General features: G+C 29.2%; 2 protein-coding genes across 2 annotated transcripts; both read left to right on the top strand.

Annotated features, from left to right (window-relative positions):
* The first annotated feature begins 223 nt into the window (after window positions 1-223).
* LOC127068298 (uncharacterized) lies at window positions 224-2,195 on the top strand. Its single transcript, XM_051004258.1, has 4 exons — window positions 224-430; window positions 887-1,041; window positions 1,388-1,619; window positions 2,021-2,195. The coding sequence occupies exons 2-4, from the start codon at window positions 960-962 to the stop codon at window positions 2,070-2,072; spliced, it is 366 nt and encodes a 121-aa protein (XP_050860215.1). The 5' UTR covers window positions 224-430; window positions 887-959; the 3' UTR covers window positions 2,073-2,195.
* A 10,140-nt stretch (window positions 2,196-12,335) lies between these two features.
* On the top strand, window positions 12,336-14,810 carry LOC127068377 (uncharacterized). Its single transcript, XM_051004477.1, has 4 exons — window positions 12,336-12,599; window positions 13,059-13,456; window positions 13,630-14,033; window positions 14,215-14,810. The coding sequence occupies exons 1-4, from the start codon at window positions 12,509-12,511 to the stop codon at window positions 14,246-14,248; spliced, it is 927 nt and encodes a 308-aa protein (XP_050860434.1). The 5' UTR covers window positions 12,336-12,508; the 3' UTR covers window positions 14,249-14,810.
* The last annotated feature ends 57 nt before the right edge of the window (window positions 14,811-14,867 follow it).

Raw genomic sequence — 14,867 nt, forward strand, 5'->3', positions numbered from 1 at the left:
AGGCAGACGTAGTGAATCATATGTAGAAAAGAGATAGAAAATAAGAAAGAGAACGAGAGAGAGAGAGAGAGAGAGAGAAAGAGATAACTAGAAAAAGAGAGATAGATAAGAAAAAAGAGAAAGATAGTTAAAAGAGAAAGAGACAGAGAGAGAAAGAGTGAGAAGTAAGAGAAAGAGAGAGAGAGAGAGGGAACAGAGAGAAACAGAGATGCGAAGAAAAAAAATGAAATAGAAAGTGGTCTGTCCAGTACAAGAAACTACAGTCTCCGACGCTTTTAAAGCGCCTCCTCCCGTACATGGACCACGCTGTGTTCCTGTTTTCCACTCACTATAGCGAATGCACACGGTGTTCTCTTGAAGGTTCCCGCGCCATTGTGCCCGCATTTCTCGTGCGGTTGTCGACTCGGAAAGTATCTTCTGGTTATCCTCGGTGAGTAGACGACAATTTCTTCCTTCTTTTACCACTTCTCCTCCTTCTTCTTCTTCTACTTCTTCTTTTTCTTCTTCTTCTTCATCTTCATTTTCATCTTCATCTTGTTATTCTTATTTTTATTATTATTCTACTGTTTAACATTTAAATGTTCGCATTATCTCCGTTCGAGAGTGACGTTGAACGAATTTCTTCTGTTTTTATTTTACTGAGGTCAAAGTTCATAACAAGCTACGATAATTTATCGTCGAACATTTTTCTTTTTTTTTCTACTTTTTTTCTTTCTTTTTTTTATTTCTTGTTTTTTTCTTTTCATAAAACGTCGAACCGAGCAGTGAATGATAATATTATTTTGACGTATTATATGGGATATCGCGCTGTGCTGATTCGTAAATTAAATGTAATATGATAACAATTGTGAAATTTTTGTGTTTGTTTGTTTATTTGTTTCCGAAGGTCTAAAAGGAAGAAAAAAAAGAAAAAGAAAATTCGAAATTTTTGGAACACGTTCAAAATTACATTTTGAAATATGAGGAAACTTTTGGCTCTTTTGGTAATCGTATTGGCATGTGTAATGATCAACGCTCAAGGACAGGTACCCCCTCCAAAATGTAAGTTGCATGTGCAGTTCTTTGTTCGATATGGCGTTAGTATGTTAGACGATTAGATGACGGTAATACTTTAGAAAAAATAAAAACTTTATATATATATAAGATAATCTATATAAAGTGTTACAGATGTACACTTCATTTTCTAAATTAATTATTGTAATATATGTGAAACGAAATTTTTAATATTTTATATGATTAATAAAATATATATTAGTATATATATTTTATCTATCTATCTATCTATGTATGTATATTTTTTAATATATATATAGCATCGATTTAATTTATTCACTTATCATTTAATTAATATCGAATTAAGTAATAAATTTTCTAATCTTTCGAACAGCATCAATTTATGGAACAACATTTGACGAAATTGTCGTATCGTCCGATTTAAGTGTACGAAGAAAATCTAAGGAAAATCGCCAAGGCAAAAGATTACTTTCGAACGTACCATCGGGTACTACCGGTTCGCCTGAAAAATCAACTCCAGTTGCATCCAGGCTCGTGTCAAGCGACGGGAGTCGTATTACACCAGTGGCTAGAGCAAAGCGTGAATCTGTTACACTTCAAACAAGGTGAGAGTTGATAATGTTAATTAAACAATTTTTAAAATCATTAGAAAAAAATGGTATAAAATGTATTAATTCATTTCAAAACTCACGACAATAGTTTGCAATAACATACGAATTAAACGTTACATCATTATATTATTAAAAAATTTAAACAATGATTATTATATATAAGTAGTAGTAGTAATAATAATAATAATAATAATAATAATAATAATAATAATAATAATAACGATACGAGGATTATACATAAATTATGAACTGTTACAATTGAAGCTTATAAAAAGAAAATAATAATGATAATAATGATGTATAAAAATGTATAAATTAATTCATAGAAGGATTAAATTCTATGTGAATTTTTCTTTATTCTCTTTTTTTAATACTATTAGTAACAAATATTTTAGATATTTGGATCTGGGAGTCGCGGGATACTTGCTGAAGTCTCAAAAACGATAAAAAATTAAACAACGAGGACAACCGCACAAATCCCCACCCTCATCTGTGATCACACGTTTCGACTATCTTTCGGACCCGGCTCATGTATCAAAAGTTTAATAAAAATTCTTCTGTGTCATAACATTTCCAGCGTGCATATGTTCAATATTAGTATCCTAATTAATAAATTTCCCGATTGATTATCCTTTCTCTATCTTTAAGTATCTTATTTCCATATACAAAATTGAATTTCTAATCCTAAACTATACATATTTATTATAATTGTTTTATCTATTAATATTAAATATTGATACTCTAATATTAGGAATATTAGGATATCAATATTAATATTAGTAATTATTTATTTAATACGTATAAAATAAATTCTTACATATTTTTCGTTTTTCTTTCTTTCTTTTTTATTTCCATAAAATCTCAGTCAAATTTTCGGAAAATTTTCGTTTGTAATAAATTATATGAATCATACTGATAATAGATATCACGTATATAATGTAATAATTGATCCTTTTTTTGTTAATTTTTGTTAGTTTTTAATTCATATAAGAAAAATAAATTAAAAGTCGAGCATGTAGATTAAATTAAAATTAAAATTAAAATTAAAATTAAAAATATAAGAGAAGAGGATAAGAAGTTGTTCATAGAAATAAAAAAAAATAAATAAAAAAAGAAAATTAAAAAAATAAAGAAAAAAACACGAAAAAAGAACAAAACAAAACGAATCTTGTGCATTGGATGCAGCCTAATAAGCATCACGTCACGAACGAACAATACGTTTGCCGCGCAATTCTAATTGGCAGGCATTCCGCGTTCGGCTGTGAGCTGAAAAAATCGTTTGGCTGAAATATGGCAAGCCGGTCTCAAAAGATAGCCGCCATCACGATCGTCATGCCGCGATGTACCAAGCAACGAGTTATGCACCCCCTACCGTTTGTAGCACGAGATACTACGCGAGCACGTGACACGCACCTCCAAAATGTGAGTGAGACCCACGTTAAACGACTTTCTTTCTTTTTTTTTTATCCCTATAAAATCCGATAATGAAGTCAAATAAGAAGAACGTTCAATTTAACTTGACGGTCTTGAATATTTTTATTACTTTTTTTTTGTTTTTTTAATAATTCAAAAAGAAATGTTTCTGAGCGAAATTTTGTACATCCATATAGTGTATTAAAACCGTTTTCTTTGATTCATTTATTTTTGTACTCTTTTTTCTTATTCATTTAAGCATTATAAATCGAATCGAAATAAAAAAAATATATATGTATGAATTAAACGAAAAATATATAGATATATTTGAAGATATAATGATTAGGTAAGAAGAATCAGGGTTAAAATCTTATTTTTAAAAATTATGTTCTTTTATTTTTATGTTGTTATTACGATAAAAAATCTATTTTGCAATGGTCCAAGCGATCTCGTAAATAAGTCCATTAATTACGACGGACGGGAAGGACGCGCAAGAATGTAAAAGATTAACGTTGGTTACTCGAAAGAAGACCGTTGAATTTTGATTTACGTCAAAGTTCGGCTTCGGTAAACAAATGTGCTACCACGTGGAATACGAGATAGTTCGCGAAGGGAGGTAGTTTCGTATTCCGTGCATTATTCGCAGCTAGCGTCATATATTTTATGGTGAATGCGTGGCTAGACTCGCGGTCTTTCCTGACATCGGAGTTTGTCATACTTTTAATTTGACATCCCAAACGTTGAATCTTAATATAAGAAGGACCATCGGGTTCTAACATTTGGATTGGATCAACAAAAATATATATATATATAAATTGATAACAAATGAAATATTTGAAGATATAAAGATTAGGAAATGTCCGCGTTAAAATTTTATTTGTAAGAATTACGTTGTTCTTATATTATAGAGAATATATTTCTCTATGATCTCGTAAATAAGTCCATTAATTATGTCAGATAGGAAGGACGCACAAGAATGTATAAGATTAACATTGATTACTCGGAAGAAAATCGTTGAATTTTGATTTACGAACAAAGTTCGACTAAACAAATCGATAAATATTTTATCACGTCGACTACGAGACAGTTAGCGAAGGATGCTAGTTTTTGTATTTCGTTCATTATTCGCATAGTTAACGTTATATAATATTTTATGATGAAGTTATAATTATGATTTGACATTCTAAGCATTGAATTCTCATACAAGAAAGGCCATCTGTATCCTGTCTTCTGGATTAAAAAAAAAGAAAGAAAAAATAAAAAGAAAACCTTTTTTTATTAATAAAAAATATTTTTTCTTTCATTTAATGATTGTAACGTCGCATATTTTATTTTTAATAAAAGTTTTGTTTATTCATCGTAAATAATATTAGTATGAAATAATAATAAAACGCATCACATTTTGATCAATTTATTTCACAAGTTTTTATATAATCCAGAATATATTTATTTATTTATTTATTAAAATTTGAATATATTACGTAACAATAACTGGATATCCATTATTTAAAAATGGCATATAATTTTGTACGTGACATATAACTTCGTACGATTGACGTCAGAATTAACAAAGAAAGGATCGAGCAATAGCTCGTTAAACTCCGGAAACGTAGATTCGTCGTATCGAATATAAAATCGTTTCGCGATCGATTTTCACGGTGGGAGCCTTCTGAGAGTTCGTTCCTTTCAAAATAAAAATAATAATAAAAAGGGAAGAAGTAGAAGTAGAAGAGGAATAAAAAGGTTCGCAGGTGGCTGATTGTCAGAGGTATATTCCATAGAGTTAAGAAGCCTCCTTTGCATCGATTTCTTTATCGATTCAGGATTCGTAGTCCTTGTATGTGCAAGCAGCCGCGCGCGAGCGTTTATGTCGGCCGACGATACACCTGCGACTATTTTATGTCTTCCCTGGAAAACCTGGACGCTAAATCCCATGCGGAGGACCCCAACTCGATCTCCTGACTGCTGATCAGCAGGATACGTTCCTTCGAAAGCGTTCCACGCTCTCACGTGCCCGCTACTCATTTTGTTTAACGATCACTTTCATTCATTTTCCTCTTTTCTTTTTTTCTTTCTTTCTTCTTTCTTCTTCTTCTAATTTCTTTTTTCTATTTTTTTTTCTATCTTACACGGAGGCACGAACATGTAGATTCGTTCATCGACGTAGTCTTACAGTTTCTATTATCGATATGATCCATATATATATATATATATATATATATATATATATATATATATATATATTTGTTTTATTATATTATTTTATTTTATTATAATAAATTATTGTGTTTATATTTTTTTTTATTTTTATTATTTGCAAACATATAGTTTCTATTATCGATATGATCCATTTATATTTGTTTTATTATATTATTTAATTTTGTTATAATAAGTTATTGTGTTTATATTTCTTTTCTCTTTTTATTATGTGCAAACATGCACTTTCTATTATCTACACGATATATATATACATATATATACATATATATATATATATGTATTTGTTTTATTGTATTATTTATTTTAGTTATAATAAATTATTATAAGTTTATAATGTTTTTCTTTTTATTATTCCTCGATGGACAGTTTCTATTATCGATACGATCTATATATATTTGTGTTATTATATCATTTAATTTCATTGTGTTATTATATTTTAAATTCAATTTCTTTTTCTTTTAATTTACTTTTTGGTAATTTATTTACAAATAATTTCCAAATAATAGTCCATAATTTTATTCAAAGAAATGTCGTCTATCTCTAACGAATCGATATAATCAATTATTGTTGATTTTAAGAAATTAAGTTCGATTTCAATTTTCTTTTTCTTTTTTTTTTTAATAGAACTTGATTTTACACGTATATATATATATGTATATATAAGTCGATTTTTATCATATCAAAATTATCCGAAAATATTCGTGTAGCATCTAACGTAGGTAACTATGAGATACGCATATTAATCGGCACATAGCTTTGGAATTTCTCAGGCGAGTCGACGAACGAGTCGAGCGAGCACGTTGCACGAGTCGCGTAATTCGACTTTGGCTAATCTTAATTCAGAGCTTATATACGGTAGGGAGAAAAAGAAAATGAGATTCCATTGACGGATACCAATGTATATTCACGAAAAAAAAAGAAAAGAAAGGAAAGACAGAAAAAAGAAAAAAGACAAGAAAAAAAAGACAAATAAAAAAAGAACATGCTGCCGAAAATATTCGACGATTCCTAAGAAATCCTTAATTTATGCCTTTTCTACACAATCGAAACTTTTTCGTCCCAAAATTTCGTCGACACCATACGAAACAAAGAAGACGAATTTTTATTAATAAAATTTTTTCATTTCTCTTTGAAAAATTTTATATGAATATGTACGATGAAAAATTAAAACAACGATTGAAATTGTCGATCAAATATTAAAGAGATTGTTTCACTCTCCAACTCTCCTTTTTTTTACTAGCCTGCTTTGTTTAAAATAGATTTCTATCGAAAATTAAAATCATTACTGATAAGTATTACAAAGTTTTATTAATATTAGAAATCATCCCTTTTACCTACATATATACACACACACACACATATATATAATCAATATGACTCCTAATATTTATAAATGTAATAATAAAATTGAAATTGCGAAATTATATATTATCATTTTTCTAATATGAATGAATCAGTTGTTAAGATATTTAATAACCAACAAATACAATTCTTAGCGGAACTTATACGCACTGAGACGTCATTATTCTAATAATAATAACCGTTATCCGATCAAAAAAAGATTGATTTTAATATTTTGATACTTCCTGCCATTGCGGCTTACTTTCTTCGTCAACGCAGGATATCGATCCCGATGGATTGCATATTCATATCGTAGATCTGCACTTCTCCATCTTTTATTTTTTAGTCCGACATATTAACTCGAAAATGGGCATGCTCTCAATTGGACTTAATAATTAATCAAAAAATAACAATATTTATTTCATAGAATAGGTTTTCTAACGACTTTTTATTCTTTATTAACAAAATTTTCACTAACTATATTATATATTAATATAATAATTTATATATTAATATATAACAATATATGTTAGGTTAATTATGTGTTATATTAAATATATTATTTATGTATTAATATATAATTCATATTTAATTATTACATTGCAGCAATAATAATTACTTTATATATTAATACATTATATTAATAATAATTAATATAACGTATAAATTATATATTAATTCATTTATCTATATTCCCTTTCTAATCATTTTTAGAATAAGAACAAAAGTATCTCAAACTCTGTTCATTGATCAACTTTCTAATAAATCTTATTAATTTATAATAAATCGTAATAATAATAATAAAGTCTAGTATAAAAAATATAAAATTCAAATCTCGGAATAGCGAATGAAATCGAGGAAAAGAAAGATTTCAGAATAGATCGATAGGAGATTTCATTATTATGGAAGTTGCATCAACGATTAACATAAGAGCAGCATCGAAGCTGCCTGGTCGAGCTAACAGACGTTGTTTACGAGCGATTGCAAATAAGATCAGCGATACGAATCGATCGTTGATCGAATTTAAGAGTCCATCGAGAAGCCTTGTTTCCGGTTCGTCTTACATTCTTTCTTAGCGATATAATTATCGATTTACTGTGAATCTACAATCTGTAAGATGAAGAATAAAATAGATCTTTAGAATTAAAAATAAAAAAAAAAAAATGAAAAAAAAATTTCGTATCAAACGAGACAGAGAAAAAACAAAGAAGTGTTTTTCCTTTTTTTTAATGTTAACAAAATATTAAACTAAAAGTGTTTTGTATGAAAAATATAAAATTACCGAAACGTTAAAAATTAAAAAAAATATATTTATGATATAATTTGATATATAAGCCAAAACGAATTTGACACAGTTTTCTACCTTCCTTTTACGTTCTTTGTTGATACAAATGAGATCGAGCTCACTTCGGTCTACTGTTCTACTCATCAATTAATATTCCGATCATGATGGGTGCGCGTGGTCGGTCTTGAAACTTGAAAAAAAAGATCTTCCTATACAACGCAACCCAAAATTCGCTGAGTACGATGACCTCCGTACATAAATCGGAGCGAGTTTTACAGAAATGTACAACAAATCGAGCAAGACCTATGTAGAATTTAAAAAAAGAATTATACAAATTATTTATCATTCTACTCAGACATATTGCTACTATAGTATTAATAACAAAAAAAAAATTAGAAAGAAAAAAAAAGTAAAATAATTTTATTTAAAATTCTTGTGAAAATCTTATTGTAAAAAAAATATCGATCCCAGAAAAAAATAAAAATTAAAATAAAAATAAAAATAAATAAAACAAAAAAATTAATACAGTGTTCTTTCTTCTTATTTTGTAAAATTAATTTATAAAAAGGATTAGAGTTTAATAAATTTATTTATGATCGTTTGCATAACGAGTTATAATCATCAGCAATACTTATAGCTTGTATTAAGTTCCACAATTTGCATTGTGTATATATATATATATATATATATATATATATATATATATATATAATATATATATATATATAATATATAATAATATAATATAATATGTATTATATATATATTTTCTTCCTTTTTTGTAAAATTAATTTATAAGAAGAATTAAAGTTTAATAAATTTATTTAAGATCATTTGTATAACAATTATGAAATCATCAGCGATTAATATAGATTACGTCGAGTTTTACGGTTTGCACTGTGTATAAGTGTATATATTTACATATACATATATATATATATTTATTTATATGTAATATTATATATATTATTATATGACATATTATATTATATATTATATATTATATATTATATATTATATATTATATATTATATTTTAATGGAAAAAATTGAAGAACCAAATCGGCCTGATTCCTTTATCAGAAACTATCGTCACTTACAGGGTAGGAATAATGACGTTTGTTTGACGTAACTTCCTACGGAGATCCGAGACCTCTTAATATTAATATTATGTCAGTCATACTCGCTCAAACGTCTGGAGTATGACTGGTCAGAGGCGACGATAATTCTTGAGGACGATCAAAAGTCCGTAAGAGTCCAATGGCGGTGGCCGTGGACATCGTGTCCTGAATCCTAAACGGACCCAGGCAGATCCGCCTTGACGTGTCAGTGTCCCTTCTTCTCCGTTCTTCCCTTCTTCAGCTACGACTTTATCGAGGAGAAACTACGATTGCTCATCCCTTTCTAACCCTACGTCATCTCTCTCCATTTTGTTTTTCCTGTTTTTCTTCTTTTCCTTTCTTTTCTTCCTTTCTTTCCTACGGATAAATAATATCTAAATGTTCATGTTTTCAATAAAAACAAAAAAAAGGATTACAATGTAATGAGAAAACTATGATCGGAAGGATAAATTTTTTTTTAATTCATTGAAATGTATTTCTCATATAGATAATAATTGTTTTTTGTTTTGTTTTTCTTTTTTTTTTTTTAACATCAACATCTAACAACTGAAAACACTATTATGTATGAAAAAGACTGTGACTATAAGGATTAAGCATTTTTTGATTTTTTAAAAAATATTTTTTATATTAACGATAATTGTTTTTTATTCCTTTTTTTAACATTAACAATATTATGCTCTAGATATTATTAGAATTACATAAGAATAAACAAGTATCATAATAGAATATATAAATTATACGTATTTTTAATTTGTCATGTTTTTGTAATATTACGAAACAAATACTTTCGTATGAAAATTAAAAATAAAAATCGTATCTTGAAATCACCAACAAATCAATTATATTTGATTATATCGAAATTCTAAATCTATTTTCTCATTTACGATTTTATAGACCTAATACAAAGACATATAAATTTGGATTTTAAAAAACAGATACTGAAGTATTTTCTCTTCTTTTCTTTTAGAATTATATAAAAATAGACGATTATTAGAATAGAATGAATTAATGTATTTATTTTTAATTTGTCATATTTTTGCAATATTAACAAATAAATATTTTCCTATAAAAATTAAAAAAAAGGAATTATACCTCAAAGTTACCAACAAATTAATTATACTTAATTATAGCAAAACTCTCAATTTATTTTTTTCATCTACGATTGTATAGATCTGATTCAAAATATATAAATTTATATTTCAAAAAGAAATGTTGAAGTATTTTTTTACAATTTTTTTTTCTTTTAAAATTACATAAAAATAGAAGAATATTACAACAAAACGAATAAATGTACTTTTAATTCCTCGTATATTTACAATATTACAAAATAAACATTTCTGTATGAAAATTAAAAAAAAATCATATCTCAAAGTCATCAAGAAATTAACTATAATTGATTATATCAAAATTCTAAATTTTTTTTTCTCATCTACGATTCTATTGATTTAATACAAGATATATAAATGTAGATGTAAAAAAAAATGTGGAAATAGTTTTTCTTTCTTTGTTTTCTTTTTTCTTTTCTTTGTTTTCACAAAAATAAATAAATATTAAAACAGAAAGAAGTAAACTATTTATTTTTAATTCATCATATTTTTGCAATATCATTTTTGAAAATTTATAAAAAAACATATCTCAAAGTCAGAAATTAACCATACTTGATTATATCAAAATTTTAAATTTATTTTTCTCATCTACGATCATATACACCTAATACAAAACATATAAATTTCACGATCTTTTTCAAAGAAAAAAGGTATTGAAGTATTTTTGAAGCATTTTTGAAATATTTTTCTTTTCTTTTAGAAAAGGGAGAAGTATTAATAAAGATAAAAATTCCGAAGACGTAATTTCTCGTGAAACTGCGAATACGTCAACGAAAAAGAAAAAAAAAACAGAAGGGAGAAGAAAGGTATAGGATTGGTTCGTTTCTCGGATTCTGTATATTTATAGAACAATTGAAAATGTATGAACCTTTCGTTCTCCTCTATTCGTCGCCCGTCTTTAGATCCTTTTATCTTGACTCGATCCATGAGTCAACATCTCGCACCCTCGCGAAGGGATTGAAGGAAAAGTGAAAAGAAGTATAAACCATTCACATTCGATCCGTTCCTCGATTGAATTCATTAGAAAGCTTCACCATGTTTCTTCTTTTGAGAATCTAAAAAGGAGAAAGAAAAAAAGATAAGAAAAGAAAGAAAATATGGTTGTTTCTTTCTTTTCTTTCTTTTCTTTTTTAATCGATTCAGAAGTTATTAATGTATACATTGGGTGTCGTGTTTAACTCGATCATCTTTACAATATATTCGTTGTTTTCATTATTGATAAATAAAAATATAATTCAATCGTTCATTCAGCATTTCAAGAAACATTTTCTTTCTTCTCTGCATATAGTTAGAAATAATTATAAAAATGATCTAAGTTAAATATTCAAGGAAAAGATTCGATTTACCATTTATCTTGTGTTTAATTTCACTTTATAAATATAAATATTTTTTAATAAATCGAAAGAAGTTTAATCCTTATAGTCACAGTCTTTTTCTTACATAGTAGTGTTTTCAGTCGTTAGATGTTGATGATAAAAAAAAAAAAAAAAAAAAATATTATATCAATATGATATTATTTCATAGTATCATGGAATTGTTAAAGAAACCATATTAATAATTTAGACTACAAACTAATGTGTCACACATATCGGTAATAACGAGCTCAAAAAGTTACATTTTCCACATATCTACAGTCTTATATCGATCTATATTACAGTGATGGTAAAACCATTAAAAAAATAAACATAAAAATAAATGGCCAAATTTCACTTATACGTTTACGAATGTCCGTAACTTTACAAAAAAAAAAGAAAAAAAGAAAAATAAAGCTTGCAGAACAATAAATAGAAAAAGAGAAAGAAAAAGAAAAAGATCACACTTGACAGGAAGGGGTAAATCAGTTTTGGCAGATGAGAAAACGGGACTCCTCTATCGAACAGGGCAGTCATTCGCGATCGGTGCACGATCTCCCGAAACCAGATTGCGATCGGTGGGGATCCCAATTAATGCATCAGATTAAGCTGCCGTCTCATCTCGAAGGACGATCACGTATTACCGTCGAGGAACGATGTGCGTTACGGCGATTCTCCTCTCTGCGTTGGCTGGACACCAGGAGCATCTGACGAATAACGACGGATGGTAAGTAAAATGGTGGTGAAGAGGGCTGGGGTGGGGAGTCTTAAGAGAAGATACCATCCCCGTATCTACGTAGACAACCCATCCCATATGACCGTCCCGTTCGTCACACATGGACAACGATTCCACAGGCATGGTATAAAAGCGTACGGCAACGGCTAACAATGCCATCATCGTGCTAAAGGTTCCTGCACCAGGTACACCAACTAGAGTAGGTGCTAGTGCTTCGATAACGAGTGAAGAAACAGAGAGTGTTGCCTCATAATACGTTATCTACTTATACCTCATATTCTAATCAAGAATTTGGAATTCATCGTCCAAGATGACTACCTCCTCGACGATACTTTCTTGCATCTTGTTCGTATCGATAATGGTGGTTCTGGTGGAATCTCGAGCTATACCTGCTGAACCTGGTAAGTCTAGATATCTTCGATTTTGATCATCTAAATCTATGATTTATAGACATTGTAATTAATTCTTTTCTAATCTGGCATTAGAAATAATTTCGAAAAGCTCGTTTAGATCTTCTATCGCTTGATCATTAAAGATTAAGATGTTTAAAATCTCATTCAAGTCTTCCAGACTCATCCATTGCTTTATTGGGATTAGTAACTGTCCATATATAATTAAAAAAAAAGCATGTACTACTCAATAAGAGCTAACGGATTGGGTTGCCAATGATAATATTAACAAGCATTCAAATATGGGCCACACACACATTCACACACGCACGCAAATATAGTAATCCGTATGCATAGCTTGATTCAAATCGTACGTGCTTCCTACATATAACTGATCACGAACGGTTCATTTCAAACGTAATATAGTTTCAAATGAAATGACATGATTCAGATAGAGGTTTACCCTTTCAGTTTCACTTATGATGGACGCTTATGGGAACCCAGTATTATTTGTAAGAGAGAAAAGGACGCCGATTCAAACTTATCCCCAAAGAGCCATGATGTTCACCGGATATTATAGGCCAGTACGTCGTTCCAATAATGGTGGCCAAGCAAGTGGTGTCTTTGCCCAAGGAAATGCCGTCAGTGGAGAAGCTTTCTTTGGTGGCTTGCAATCACCAAACTTTAAAAATGGTCCTGAACCTATCGAGGAACCAGAAGTATCCAGTGCCGAGGCACAAGCCGCTCCAGAACCTGAGGAAGCTTTGCCTGAACATGATCAAGAGATACCGGTACAAAACGAGGATCGATATATACCAGAGGATCAACGTCATGATCAAGAGGAACATGGTCTTCAAGCTAACGAACAGGTAGAAATAAAGTTGAAATTCTTCTTTTAATAAGTTTCATTAAAATATCCCCTTCAAAAATTCATAATTAATTAATCGATTGAAATTAATTAAATTTTGATTTTCAACATATTTCCACTAATCGACCAAAGTAGTTATTTTAATAATTAACATAAAACGAATACATGGTACAGGAAATAAACGTTTCGAAACCAGAAATCGAAACACCTGTACCAGCAGAAGAACCAATAGCACCTTCTACCGAAGCAACGGTGAATAATCGACCAAAGGCTAGTCTTGGCAAAAAAAAGAAAGTCCCAGTTCAAGTGGAAGATGACGATGAAGAGGACGACGTAGATGACGAAGACGAGGATCCTGTTGTACCATTCGTACCTTTCAAGGGTAATCGTCGTCATCAAGGTTACCCACACCTGAACAATTTTTTCCCAATGGTCTTTAGTTTCCCTGGTGCATCCACTCGTGCTGGATCCTCTGGATCTCCACCTGGAGCGGTAACCGCCATTGCTAATAGTTACTCTACCGGTAAAGGTGGTGTTGCTAGTTCTGTAGCGACGGCATATGGCGGATCACCAAATGGGTGAGCATTCTAAGATAATAAAAATTAATAATAATATAAATTAAAAAAAATAATTTTTGTGATAATTATATATTAGTAAGACTTAGTAACAATAGCTAAAAATTATGAAATACTCTTTTTAAGACTAATAGCAATTGAAATAAATATAATAATCGAATAATTATTGTTCTTCTGTTTTCAGTAAAAAACGACGTACATCACCCGCGGAAGAATAAGTCGTAAATGTTTCAAGAAGATCGATCAACCCAGCACAAAAAAGATCGTTATCCTCGAGACTTAATTGTAATGTTTAGGAAAGAAAAATGACGACATACTTTTGAACGTAATTCCACAGTATCTTATTGCTATTGGTTTTCTAAACTTAAAAGAAAAATATCGTACATGATATTTATATTTTCTGTTACATGCTTTGTCAAGAGAAAAAAAAATAATGACAACTGTTCCAAATAATCAAATTGTGAAATTTTCACTTTGCTTAAAAAAAAAAAATATTGTCCATACAATACAATAAGAAAATACAATATTACGTTCAAAACGTACCGACCATTGCAGCATCCACCGAACCTAGGTAGCAGAATTTAACGAAATGATTCATTCTGCTGACTACCCAGCCACGACAAGTTGCATTTGGAATTCGGCAAAACACGTGATATTCGCTCGCATGTAACGTAATAATCGTCTGTAATTGTTAATCTAAGCAAACGAATTTTAATGCGTGTATATCTTAGAAATAGAATAAGGAAAAATATTTCGTCGAATAAATCTTGTTAAACCGAATTTCGTTCTTTTTTCTTTCACAGAACAGCTTTATTTTGTTTTCCTTTATTATAAGGT

Source organism: Vespula vulgaris, chromosome 13, assembly GCF_905475345.1.
Source record: "Vespula vulgaris chromosome 13, iyVesVulg1.1, whole genome shotgun sequence".
NCBI classification, from domain to species: domain Eukaryota; kingdom Metazoa; phylum Arthropoda; class Insecta; order Hymenoptera; family Vespidae; genus Vespula; species Vespula vulgaris.